The 13,714-nt window shown below is 38.6% G+C and overlaps 1 protein-coding gene across 1 annotated transcript; it reads right to left on the bottom strand.

Annotated features, from left to right (window-relative positions):
* Positions 1–532: 532 nt before the first annotated feature.
* On the bottom strand, positions 533–4,001 carry LOC120495057 (prostate-associated microseminoprotein-like). The gene is made up of 3 exons (XM_039694452.2): positions 3,745–4,001; positions 3,551–3,659; positions 533–1,102 (listed from the first exon to the last, which is right to left on the bottom strand). The coding sequence occupies exons 1-3, from the start codon at positions 3,842–3,844 to the stop codon at positions 934–936; spliced, it is 378 nt and encodes a 125-aa protein (XP_039550386.1). The 5' UTR covers positions 3,845–4,001; the 3' UTR covers positions 533–933.
* Between the last annotated feature and the right edge of the window lie 9,713 nt (positions 4,002–13,714).

Genomic DNA, 13,714 nt, shown 5'->3' with positions numbered 1-13,714 from the left:
ATTGAAGTCCATTTAATGGAGAAAAATCCTTGAATGTTTTCATCAAAAACCTTAATTTCTTTTCGACTGAAGAAAGAAAGACATGAACATCTTGGATGGCATGGGGGTGAGTATATTATCAGCAAAAGTTTTTTTTTTAAAGTGAACTACTCCTTTAAATATTTGAGCTTGAGCATCAACAATTAAAGAACCAATCCAGTAATATTTATCTAAAATTTTTATAATTAGTGCAATTATAAATCCATTATATTTGTATTCAGTGCTCAATATGTATATCACACATGAAAAAAACTATATTACTATATTATATATATTTATATAACCTATATACAATTATATTATAGATATATTAAATGCAATTTTATAAAGTGGCATGTTTTATTGATAAGCAAACCTTTTCAGCTGATAATTATATCACTGTGCATTGCAGCCAAGTTACATACAATCAAAATTGACACCTGTTTTTTATGGAATATTGCAGTTTTTATTTTAAATTATATATCTGCTCTTTTTTTAAATGCATGTGCCCTTATAATCTTTAATCAAAATAACTTCCCCTCCCTCTTGCAGTGACATCTCTTCTCTTCTCTGATGATGTTTACTGGTGTGAGGGCGAGGTAACCTGTCACTCACATGACATCACAGTAATAACAAACCACAACCAATGAAGCCATTTCATTTGGTTATACATGTCACAATAGATAAGAAAGACTATTGCAACTTCTATTTAATGCCTTCTATTTTAAACATAAAGTTATAGTGACATTATTGTTTCTCTATCAACATTAAAACTAAATAATATGTTGATGCAGAGAACCAATTATTCTCTGAAACAGAATGGTAAAAATGGTATAATAGCACATCCTTTTAAATTCACAAAAAATAAATTTAACAATTATTGCAAATGTGAATTAGTGATATTTTAAATTCTTTCTAGAACAGTAATTCATTGTCAGACTTCCATGTATCAGGTCGCATCCTGCCCCACTTCCCATACAGACAAGGGAGTTTGTGATTGGCTCTCATCACAGTCACACTGATGCAGGAGTCTGGCTTTCTGATGACCTCACACCAATCGGGATAATCTACTGGTTGGGAGTTGCTGTCAGGGTGAGAACGAACACACACTTCTTTTAACATTAAAAGACAACAAATGATATGTTTCCTTATATATGGTAAAAAAAAAAAAAACTGTAATCAAACAGGACATGTAATTTTACAGTAAAATACAGTTTTTGGAAATGAAAAACAAGACATCTTATAATTTACAGTGGAAAAAAATGACATTCCCAGTGTGGCATTTCAAATTTGATAGTTGTTTATTAGGGCTGTGCAAAGATTAATTGCGATTAATCGCATCCAAAATAAAAATTTGTGTTTACATAATATATGTGAGTATGCTGTGTATAATAATTTTGTATATATAAATACATATGCATGCATGTATTTAATAATTATTTGCACGTGAATACTGTATATATATATATATATAAAATACATAATCTATATTATTTAAATATTTTATATATGAATAACACATTTCCTTAAAGGTGCCATATGTAATAATTGAGGTAACAATATATGAAAAATGAGCTACACGCATCAAAAGAATGAGAAGAAATGAGTGCAAAGATGTCATTAAAAAACTGACAAGTTATAGTGCTGCCGAGATATTAACCTGAATTAGCATGCTAAATTACTAGCCCCGGCCCGGCAGGTATCGTAATACCAGTTCTGGCCATGGGAGGCGGTATGCGGACGGGCAACGTTAGCACCAGCCAAACTGCAATACGCGAGTGAGTCGCGCTCGCGCCGGCTTGTGTGTGTACTTGAACCTGATGTCAGTCGTATGGAAATACAGCCCATTACTAGATTTCAGTTCAGGGAAGAGTTCAAAAAATGATTGGTCGACATTATGCATGAGGAATACATTTTGGTAAGTTGTAGCATACTATATCTTTCACCAGTGTTCATGTTCTTTTTCCAGCTAGTAGAGACGATCGGTTCACGTGCGATAGGGATCTGTAGTGTAACATGTACAAGCGCCAAAACGGTATTTATTCTTTGAATTGCGTAAAATAATTGACAGAATCTGAGAGCTTAACTAACCTGCTTGCTAAGTGTCAATTGCGTGTGTCTCACGGTGAATTCACGGCGCTAGCTTGATCAACATCAGCGAATGCTGTCTGTCAAATTAATTCACTAACAATAAAAGTGTAATATGAACAAAACGAATACCATAAACTTCAAATAATTGCCCAAGCTTTTATTTTCCCATACCGTCTAAATGCACCAGCTTGTTTTTGAGATCTATGAGGCGGTCTTCATCATTTAGTGTTGAGATTCATTGTGTTTAGTTTAGTTCACTCTAGTGTTTAGTTCATTGAGTCTCTGATCTCTAAAAATCTCCAAATGTTCCACATGAAACTGCGGTCTTCCAACCTTTTACTATCATGTCAAATGATTTGAATAACATGCGCGATGGTAGGAGCACAAGTCATTTTTTGGAGGTATACTGCCCCCATCTGTTATGGAATATGGAGTAGGATTTGATTTATTATGTTAGATGGCACCTTTAAACATATACATGTATGTCTATTTATACAGTATATACAAAATAATTACACACAACACAGCACACACAAATATATTATGTAAACAAACTTTTATTTTGGATGTGATTAATCCCAATTAATCTTTGCACAGCCCTATTTTTTATTTAACTAATTGTTTCTTCTTTTTGATATCAGTTATGTGTGTTAGGTTTGCTTGTTTAGCATTTAATTAATGTTTATTGCATAATATGTACCTCAGCTTCTGGAAAAGGTACTTGTGATGAACTGATGTATGTACAAAACAAAAAATGATCGTGATTTTAACGGTAAAAGACCGTAAAAATGTTACAGTGAAAAACTGTTAATTGGTTAACAGAACCTTTCCTTACTATATACAGCAAATAACTGTGATAGATCTAATGGTACATTTCATGTAATTTTACTGTAAAATACCGTTAAATTTACTGTTTTTGAAAGTGAAAACGAACAACTCATTCAACCACATTCCCACAATTCCCTGTGTGACACTTCGCTTTTTTTTTTGTTGAAATATATTGTTTCTTCATAGTTTGCGTAGTCTTTTTCTTATCAGTTATGTACATTAGGGTTTTATGTGACATTTAATGTTGTTAAATTAATGTTTTTAAAATTTCATGTATGTTACCATGATGGTGTTTAATGTTTGAGTGTATGAGACTGTGCAGCTTTTACATATTAATATTAAGTTGTTGAAGAGCTGCTTGTGATGATCTGGCAACCACAGCTGCCGGTATTTTACCGTAAATTGAACCCATTTTTTTTTTTTTACTGTTTTTTGCTTACTTTTTTTTTTTTACTTTTTTAAAATGTTGGTTTATAGTAAAAAAAAACTGAAATGTTGCTACCACATTTTGGGAACCACAACTGTCATTTTTTTTACTGTAAATTGTACAGATTTTAATGTATTTTTTTACAGTATAAGGTATTGATTTCAAAAAGAAGTTATCAGTACTTACTAATCGCAGCAGCCCACTCCAATGGGCTCCATACACACACACTGGTAGCAGTCTTTAGTAATCCAACTCTCACCAATGCCGAAGACCTGTCCTTGATATTCACAGGTGCCTAAAAATAAAATAAAAACAATTGAGGATTTATCTCTCTACATGTGGTGCATTAAACACAAACTCACAAATGCACGGTGAAGTACCTTTGGTGTTGAACGTGCACTCTCCTCCTCGGTTCACACAGAGAGTTGGAGCAAATGTGCTCAGCAGGAAGGATGCAATCAGCAGTAAATTTGAACCCATCTATAAAAATAATAATACTTATTATTCAGTGTTTATTACGAATAATTGATGTAAATAATATGTCTTTACACAGAAAAAAGTTCAGGGGTTTTATATAGAACTATAGGCTCCGTTTTAAAGGAGAAATGTCTTAAGTGATTGCATAATACTTTCATGATTAACAGGTTATTTGGATTTTTTTCTAGCGATAAGGTATTAACAAGCTGCTTCATAAAATGGAATTAAAACAAAACATGCATTACAATTAATGAATTAAATTGATTCCATGATGGAAACCTATAAACATCTCTATGAAGATTTTTCTATATTTTTTCTTAAAAGAGTGCATGTAAAATTAGTTTTAAAGCTTCTAATCTCAAATATAGTATTACATTACATTTACAGTTACATTTGATTGTGGATTGATAACTTTTTATCAAAGTAAAACTATAGCAAAAATAAATGTACTTTATTATTCTGACAGCAAAATCCCCAGTGTTAAATTAACACTGAAAGTATGAATTATATAAATTCCGAGCAGAGTGTTAAATGAACACTGAAACGGTGTTAAAGTTAATGAGATAATTAAGTGATTAATTGAGTGATGATTGAGTATTATTGAAGACACCAGATGGTGTCACCTTTTCTATTTATTCATCGGGCTGTTATAACTCATGTATACCAGCCAAACAAAAGTCAAAGCAACTAACGATTTAAGGGTCAAGAGCCCAACTAAAGTGAACACTGATCACCATAATGGTGACTTAAAATTACTGTTTTCTCTGCTTGTTAGGTGTCTTCAATAATGCTCAATTATCACTCAATTATTCACTTAATTATCTCATTAACTTTAACACTGCTTCAGTGTTAATTTAACACTCTGCTCAGAGTTTATAATTCACACTTTCAATGTTAATTTAACACTGGGGATTTTGCTGTGTAACTGTAATTATTTTGCTTTAGATCTTTTATACAATATATTACTTACATCTTGTACCATTATATATCTTTATTCCCTGGCACACTAAGAAATGGATCCAAAACAGATTCAGATATGAAAAAAGAAAGTTAAGACTTGATAAGAAGAAATACAGTTCTTACCGTACCCTGTGGATCTTGTTTTAATCGAGATTTTCTGTTTTGTTCTCTGGATTCCTACAGAGTCTCTTCAGTTTTATTGTGATGATGCTCTATGATCTCTGATATTTATACTTCTGTGACCCTCCTACTTCACAGAAACACACACACACACACACACACACACACACACACACACACACACACACACATACACACACGCGTGTCGGGTTCACTATATCTTTGTGGGGTCTCTCCATTGACGTAATGGTTTTTATACTGTACAAACTATATTCTATCCCCCACCGGGATAGAAAAACATGTACACACACACACACACACACACACACACACACACACACACACACAGCACGATTTCTTCCATACATCATTATTTCTTTAAATAGAAATTAATTCAGTTACGTATTGCCTCGAGACAATGCACATTATTCGTGTGTTTTCATGCAGAGATAACATTAGAGGTTCCTACATTAAAAGATTTTCTTTAGATAAACAAGTATCAAACTGTCAGGTAACACTGTGTATGAACACATTTAGAAAAAAAAAAAGCTTGTCAAATATAGCATGACATGAAGTTACTCAGGGTCCAAATCGATATTATGGCTTCATCTTATCAATGTAATCATGTATGTAATGTAATTACACTAATGGGTGTTATTTAATGTGTAACTGTGGTGGAAATGTCTATCGCATGATGTTGACCCTTCAAGCCACAAGTTAGCAGTGAATTAGAACATGATAAATTCATCTTTTGTGTATTGATAACAAATACTTGCAAAGATACTTTTCTAACAATCTTGTCCATGTTTGTGTTCACCTTTTATTCAGGGTTTCATAAAATGCTGGGTTGTTTTAACCCAATTTTGGAACAAATATGGACAAACCCAAATGTTGGATTAAAAAATGCAATTAATAAATTTAACCCAACAGCTGGGTTTGTCCATATTTGACCCAAAATTGAGTTAAAACAACACAGGATATTTTAGAGTGAAATCCAAAATAGTGAATATATTGCATGAAGGACATTTCAATAACATTTTATAGGATAACTTATTGTCACGATCACCAGTTGGAGTGCCCCAGAGAATCACCAGAGGGCACTCCACATCAGAACTGATCACTTCACCAGAACTCCGTTTCCCATAATGCCTCATCCCTGTGACTGATTACACTGCATTTCTGAGCGTTTTCCGTGTTTGTTTTCTGGTTTTTGACGTTGGATTGTTCTTGGATTTTGATTACTGCTGCCTGCCCCGACCTCTGCCTGTTTCCCGGATTCCCACTGTGTATTCTCCATTGTCCTGTCTGCTAATTCTCGACCCTGCCTGTACGACTAATCTTAAACGAAGCTGCATTTGGATCTTCATCTCCAAGTCTCGGAGCAGTTCGTAACAGAATACTTCGCCGCACCAAGATCCAGCAGTGTTACCAAAATGAATCCAGCAGCCCAAATTATGCGTCTCCGCCAAGGAAATCAAACGATTGAGCGTTATGTGATGGACTTTTTGGACCTTGCTCATCTGACTTGCATGGACGAGGTTTGCTTAATGATATTTTTTCGTGGAGGATTATCTGAGCCGCTAAGCTTCCTTATGCCATTGCATGACCCTAGCTGGACTCTAAAACAGTATATTGACTTGGCCCTGCAACTGAGCAGTTCAACTCTTTCTGTGAGTTTGACGTCTGCCAATTCTGAGTCTCTTCACGCCTTGCCCACCCAGCCTGAAAATCTTCACGCCACGTCAACCATTAGGCCTGTCACCAGATCGGTCTATGGCCGTCTAGGACTGGTTGCCAGTGTGGCAGATCCCCCGCTGAAGTCAGTGCGGAGGATCAAGAGGACTGTCGTTCCCGGGTCCCGCCAGCCAGAGCCTGTTCAGCCTTGTCACGTCTCAGCAGAGCTTCCAGGGCCTCGTCACGTCACTTCTGCCGAGCCAGAGACGCTTCACGTCACTTCTGCCGAGCCAGAGACGCTTCACGTCACTTCTGCCGAGCCAGAGACGCTTCACGTCACTTCTGCCGAGCCAGAGACGCTTCACGTCACTTCTGCCGAGCCAGAGACGCTTCACGTCACTTCTGCCGAGCCAGAGAAGCTTCACGTCACTTCTGCCGAGCCAGAGACGCTTCACGTCACTTCTGCCGAGCCAGAGACGCTTCACGTCACTTCTGCCGAGCCAGAGACGCTTCACGTCACTTCTGCCGAGCCAGAGACGCTTCACGTCACTTCTGCCGAGCCAGAGACGCTTCACGTCACTTCTGCCGAGCCAGAGGCGCGTCACTTCACTTCTGCCGAGCCAGAGGCGCGTCACGTCACTTCTGCCGAGCCAGAGGCGCGTCACTTCACTTCTGCCGAGCCAGAGGCGCGTCACTTCACTTCTGCCGAGCCAGAGACGCGTCACTTCACTTCTGCCGAGCCAGAGACGCTTCACTTCACTTCTGCCAAGCCAGTGTCTAAAGACAAGATGGCCGATTCAGAGACTGTTGAAATCACTTCTGCTGATCCAGATTCTGTTCACGTCACCACCTTCGAGCCAGTGTCTACAGACAAGATGGCCGCCTCCAAGCCAGTGTCTACGGACAAGATGGCCGCCTCCAAGCCAGTGTCTCCGGACAAGATGGCCGCCTCCAAGCCAGTGTCTCCGGACAAGATGGCCGCCTCCAAGCCAGTGTCTCCGGACAAGATGGCCGCCTCCAAGCCAGTGTCTCCGGACAAGATGGCCGCCTCCAAGCCAGTGTCTCCGGACAAGATGGCCGCCTCCAAGCCAGTGTCTCCGGACAAGATGGCCGCCTCCAAGCCAGTGTCTCCGGACAAGATGGCCGCCTCCAAGCCAGTGTCTCCGGACAAGATGGCCGCCTCCAAGCCAGTGTCTCCGGACAAGATGGCCGCCTCCAAGCCAGTGTCTCCGGACAAGATGGCCGCCTCCAAGCCAGTGTCTCCGGACAAGATGGCCGACCCAGTGTCTCCGGACAAGATGGCCGACCCAGTGTCTCCGGACAAGATGGCCGACCCAGTGTCTCCGGACAAGATGGCCGACCCAGTGTCTCCGGACAAGATGGCCGACCCAGTGTCTCCGGACAAAATGGCCGACCCAGTGTCTGTTCCTGAGTTTGTTTCTGTGTTTGTGACCATTTCTGTTCTAGTGTCTGTTCCTGAGCCGGTGTCTGTTCCTGAGCTGGTGTCTGGTCCCGAGCCGGTGTCTGGTCCTGAGAGGGCATCACCGCCCAGGCCGCCCAAGGGGTCTTCACCACCGTGGCCGCCCGAGGGGTCTTCACAGCCGTGGCCACCCGAGGGGTCGTCACCGCCGTGGTCTCCTGAAAGGTCTTCACCGCCGTGGCTGCCTGAGGGGTCTTCACGACCGTGGCCGCCTGAGGGACCTTCACTGCTGTGGACGCCCGAGGGTCCCACAGTTCCGCCCTGGTCACGTCCACAGCCTGCTCTGCCCTGGTCATGCCCACAGTTTGATTCGCCTTGGACGCCTGAGGGTCCGACAGCTCCGCCCTGGTCTTCGCCTCGTCCAGCTCCGCCCTGGCCTTCGCCTGCACAGCCTGCTCCGCCCAGGTCGCCTGCACAGCCTGCTCCGCCCAGGTCGCCTGCACAGCCTGCTCCGCCCAGGTCGCCTGCACAGCCTGCTCCGCCCAGGTCGCCTGCACAGCCTGCTCCGCCCAGGTCGCCTGCACAGCCTGCTCCGCCCAGGTCGCCTGCACAGCCTGCTCCGCCCTGGTCGCCTGCACAGCCTGCTCCGCTCTGGTCGCCTGCTCAGCCTGATACGCTCTGGTCACCTGCTCCTCTTCTGCTCCACGGACCTGGCCCTCCATCCCACCCCCAGATCCGCCTTCGCTCCACCGCCCACCTGGACAGTTTTGTTTGTTTTGAGCGTCTGGAAGCCGCTCTTTGGGGTGGGGCTATGTCACGATCACCAGTTGGAGTGCCCCAGAGAATCACCAGAGGGCACTCCACATCAGAACTGATCACTTCACCAGAACTCCGTTTCCCATAATGCCTCATCCCTGTGACTGATTACACTGCATTTCTGAGCGTTTTCCGTGTTTGTTTTCTGGTTTTTGACGTTGGATTGTTCTTGGATTTTGATTACTGCTGCCTGCCCTGACCTCTGCCTGTTTCCCGGATTCCCACTGTGTATTCTCCATTGTCCTGTCTGCTAATTCTCGACCCTGCCTGTACGACTAATCTTAAACGAAGCTGCATTTGGATCTTCATCTCCAAGTCTCGGAGCAGTTCGTAACACTTATAACTTTTAAGTTGTGAATTGCACAAGCATAGATCCTTAGGGATATGGGAAATATTTAAATGAAATGTTATGACATTATATCTGTGCTATGGTGTGTAATGCTGCCCATTAGCCACATTTTTTCAATGTAGAACTAGTAGATTTATTACATTTATTTACACATTTAATAGTGCTTTTTTTAAAAAAAATTATTGACGTAATGCTCTTAAAGGCTACATCTGATGCTAAAAATGTTAAAATATGCATTTTTTTTCCATGTGTCTCAGTAAAACTGGCAAATATGTTAAAAAATTATGTTAATTCATCTTTACCAATTATCAGTAATAATGTCTAATAAAAAAGACCGAGTTCAGTTGCTTGAGGCATATACAGTACTTTCTCTGCGTCATGTAAAAGATTATTTAGACTAAAATAGCATGTACGCAGATTCCTGTTAAAAACGTATAGCTGACGTAAATTCAGCACATAAACTCTGGCTGAGTTATGAGACTTTGCTTACTGAGTCATGAGTTAAAGGTTAAAATCATTAAGCATCGCTACTTACAGTACACACACACACACAGAGAGAGAGAGAGAGAGAGACACACACACAAACGCTACTGGCTAAGAACAAAAGAAAAATGAACAAAGAGGGTCATGACAATTGAACTAGAGTCATTCTATCAGCTTTAGTTTTCAACCCAATGCTCCTGTTAGACAGTTGATGCCAATGATGTGAGATTGCATTAATAAATTAGTCCAAGATTATTAAATGGACAGCCAGTAGGCTGTTTTCCTGCTAGATGAAAATCTTTTTTTATTACAATACAATATTTGAATGAAAATACAGCATAATATTTTTGTATTAAACAATTATAACTTTAATGTAGGTTGATTTGTGCATATGAGAACACCAACAACTGTTTGTCACATGTTTTGTCTCATATGTGAGTTTCACTTATTCACAATTGAAACCTGACATGCATGTCTCTATAAAAATTATAGCCTAACTTATTAAAATATGGTAGTAAGAATTTAATAGTATTAAAGGGATAGTTCACCCAAAAATGAAAATTCTGTCATCATTTACTTACCCTCAAGTTCTTTCAAACCTGTGTCAGTTTCTGGTAACACTATTTCGATAGTCCACTTTAGACATTCTACTAACTATAAGTAACTTTGCAACTATGTCAACTAAGTGTTATTAGAGTATTAGTAGACTGTGCTTAATATCTGATTACTTTATTTTGTTGGTCCCCCAACAGATATTCAACTGACTACAAGTAACTTGGCAACTACAAGTCAACTTATTCTAGGCTAATCCGAACTAACACCTAACCATAACCTAACAGTCTACTGTAGTCTACTAATTCTCTAATGATTAATAATAATAATTATAATTCATTACATTTATATAGTGCTTTTTTTTCTGGAAACTCAAAGCGCTTCACATAGAGGGGGGGGGGATCTCCTCAACCACCACCAATGTGCAGCATCCACCTGGATGATGCGACGGCAGCCATATTGCGCCAGAACGCTCACCACACACCAGCTTACTGGTGGAGAGGAGACAGTGATGAAGCCAATTGGTGTATATGGGGATGATTAGGAGGCTATGATGGACAGAGGCCACTGGGCAAATTTGGCCAGGATGCCGGGGTTACACCCCTACTCTTTCGAAAGACATCCTGGGATTTTTTATGACCACAGAGAGTCATAAAAGAATAATGAGAGTTGTAGTTGCAAAGTTAGCTAGAGTTAGTAGAATGTCTAAAGTGGACTACCGAAATAAAGTGGAACCGAGTTTTTTTCTTCGGCTGAACACAAAAGTACCCATGATATTTTGAAGAATGTGGGTTACCAGAGTGTTGATGGACCCCATTGACTTCCTTAGTATTTAATGCATAATAGTAACATTTAATGTTACCCACATTCTTAAAAATATGCGGCAATATGTTCTATTTTTAGAGGATGGTATGGTACTAAATTATATTTATGTAGCTATAATTTATTTATTCACTGAAACTGAAATTTCCATCTTAAACTGTCATAAATCTCGAATGCTTTGAAAGTTTGGTTAGTTTTAAAGACGACACTTGGCAGATTATTGCTGAAGTGAAAAGATTTTAAAAACTTGAACTTGAAAAAGTTATAAAATTTGACATTAATTTATTGTTATGAAAAAGGCACAAAAAACAAAAAAAATTTAATTTCTATGATGTATATATTTTCCAAAACACGTTGACTCTAAAACTGTGAGAAATTGAAGCCATAAGTCTAAACAAGTGTTTCAAATGTGAGGTTGATATCTAAAAAAAAAAAAAAAAAAAAAAAAAATGTGCACAGTACCAAACATTTCCAGTAGGTGACATTCATTTCCAATGCATTCCCCCATTCATTTCCAACACTGCCATTTTTGACACCAAACAAAATGTGACTGATTTTTTTCAGGACCATTTAACCAGCAGGTGCCAAAACCTTTACCATCTTTCGTATCATTCCGATGAAGTAAAAAAAAATTCAAAACGTAAAATTTGACGCTCAAAAATGACCAAACAGCACCAGAGGGTTAAAATGACAGGTTCTTGGCTTGTAAAAAAATTTTTTTTCAAGATTTGTTAACATTTTTTCTTTTGTTAAATCAACTTAAATAATTTATTTAGTTGAGATAACTTATTATTTTGAGTTTCTGATGATTAAATCAATATCCGTCATTGTATTAACTCACTTTTTCCAGTTCAATCAACTAAATTTAAAACAAATTTTAAGGCAACCGTGTTACTTACTTTTATAAGTTAAACCAACAATATTTTTTTTATTCCACAAATGGGTCTTTGGATTATTAAATTGTCTACAAAAAAAAAAAAATGGTTCTTTTTAAAAAAAAAAAAAGAAAAGAAAAGTTGTACGGGAAATTTGGATCCTTTATTTTTACATTTTGGCTTAATTGCTCAGGAATACAGTTGACATGCAGTTATAACTTTATAAGATGTACTAAAAACAAATATTTAAGAAATGAAAAAGTGTAGTCTTCACTAAATGAGTCTTATTGCATTATATAAGATTTTATAGCTCAAACGCTAGAAATCATGCGCAAGAAACAATCAAGAAAGTGATCAAAACGAAACATTTGATGAACCCGAGATGATGAATGAAGAGAGGCCACGAAGGTGAAGATTTGTGCCAGAGTCTGTAGGAATATGTCTGATATTTAGTTGACATGATATAAGGAAAGCAACCGAATATCAAACATATCACACAGTCCCTGACTTCTCAGAACCTCCATCAACTTCGACAGCGTCTGAAAGAGAACAGAGAAGCTTTGAAACAGCAATTAAGTTACAAAACATGAGACTAGATGGAAAAGAAATAAAGGACAACACTAACTGCTTATTCTTTTTTTATGTACTGAGATAATGATCTCTGTAAACCTAGCACTTTTTACATTTAAATATTATCTTTCATTTATATAATATCTTAAGGAAGGGCATCCAGGATAAAATGTGCCAAATCAGCTGTGCGGTTGATACCCTTTTTCTAAAGGGAACCTGTTACCTGTAATTAAACAGTAAAGTAATGTAGTTTTCTATACACAACATGTAACAAAGGACACTGTGAAATCTAGTTACCAACTTACAAATATAGGTAATTTATGTGTATAGCCTATTTTAAATAATTTAGCAAGGTTCTAAAAAGAATAAACAATAAGGTTGTTGATGTAACACTCACAAAGATTAGCATTAGCACACACAGACTCACACAATATACTCACTGTTTTGAAGCTCCATCCACGAAATCATTCAGATGTTGTCATTTTAGGTCAATTTTGCTTGAAAGTGTGTTCTGTTATCATATGGAGTGTGTGTTGGTATCTACTGTCAGCTTAGCTATGTGTGTGTTAGCCTAGTGCTGTTTGTAAGCGAGATGATGTGCATGAATGTCACAAGTTTCAGCTGGGATGGGTGTATTTATACACCCCTGTCCAAAGTTTAGCACCCTTCCTAAACCCCAGACACACTCACACACACACACACACACACTCACTCACTCACTCACAGGGGTTAATGAAGAGCACATTGATCACCTTGCCGCAGGCTCTTCCTCTTGCATTAGGCTGATCAATACATGTGATTTCACACGTTCACTCACATAGAGGGCAACAGAAGGTCAATCCGACAACCCATGACAATGTTCAAAGTTTAATTCCTGACAGATTTCTCTTTCAAATAAACACTGTTCTTTTGAACTTTCCATTTATCAAATAGTCCTGAAAAATGTATCATGTTTTCCGCCCCCCAAAAAAAAAAAATGTGAAGCAGCATAACTGTTTTCAACATAATAATCGGACATGTTTCTTGAACTAGCATTTCTGAAGGATCATGTGAACCTGAAGACTGGAGCAATGATGCTGAAAATTCAGCTTTACCATCAATAATTAATATACTTTGTAATATATAATATAATCAAATGTAATAATAATATTTCACTGTTTCTATACTGTATTTTTGATCAAATAAATGCAGCCTTGGTGAGCAGAAGAGACTTTAAAAAGTCCCAATGCATT

This window comes from Pimephales promelas, chromosome 12 (genome assembly GCF_988280905.1).
Source record: "Pimephales promelas chromosome 12, fPimPro1.hap1.1, whole genome shotgun sequence".
Taxonomy (NCBI): Eukaryota; Metazoa; Chordata; class Actinopteri; order Cypriniformes; family Leuciscidae; genus Pimephales; species Pimephales promelas.
Note: the sequence above shows the minus strand (reverse complement) of the source record. Positions and strands in the feature narration are given on the sequence as shown.

Coding starts and splice junctions, on each gene's coding strand:
- LOC120495057 (XM_039694452.2), bottom strand. CDS start 3,844: ATGGGTTCAAATTTACTGCTGATTGCATCCTTCCTGCTGAGCACATTT. Junction 3,660..3,744: donor GTGCACGTTCAACACCAAAG/GTACTTCACCGT, acceptor TTTTATTTTTAG/GCACCTGTGAATATCAAGGA. Junction 1,103..3,550: donor GGAGTGGGCTGCTGCGATTA/GTAAGTACTGAT, acceptor TCACCCTGACAG/CAACTCCCAACCAGTAGATT.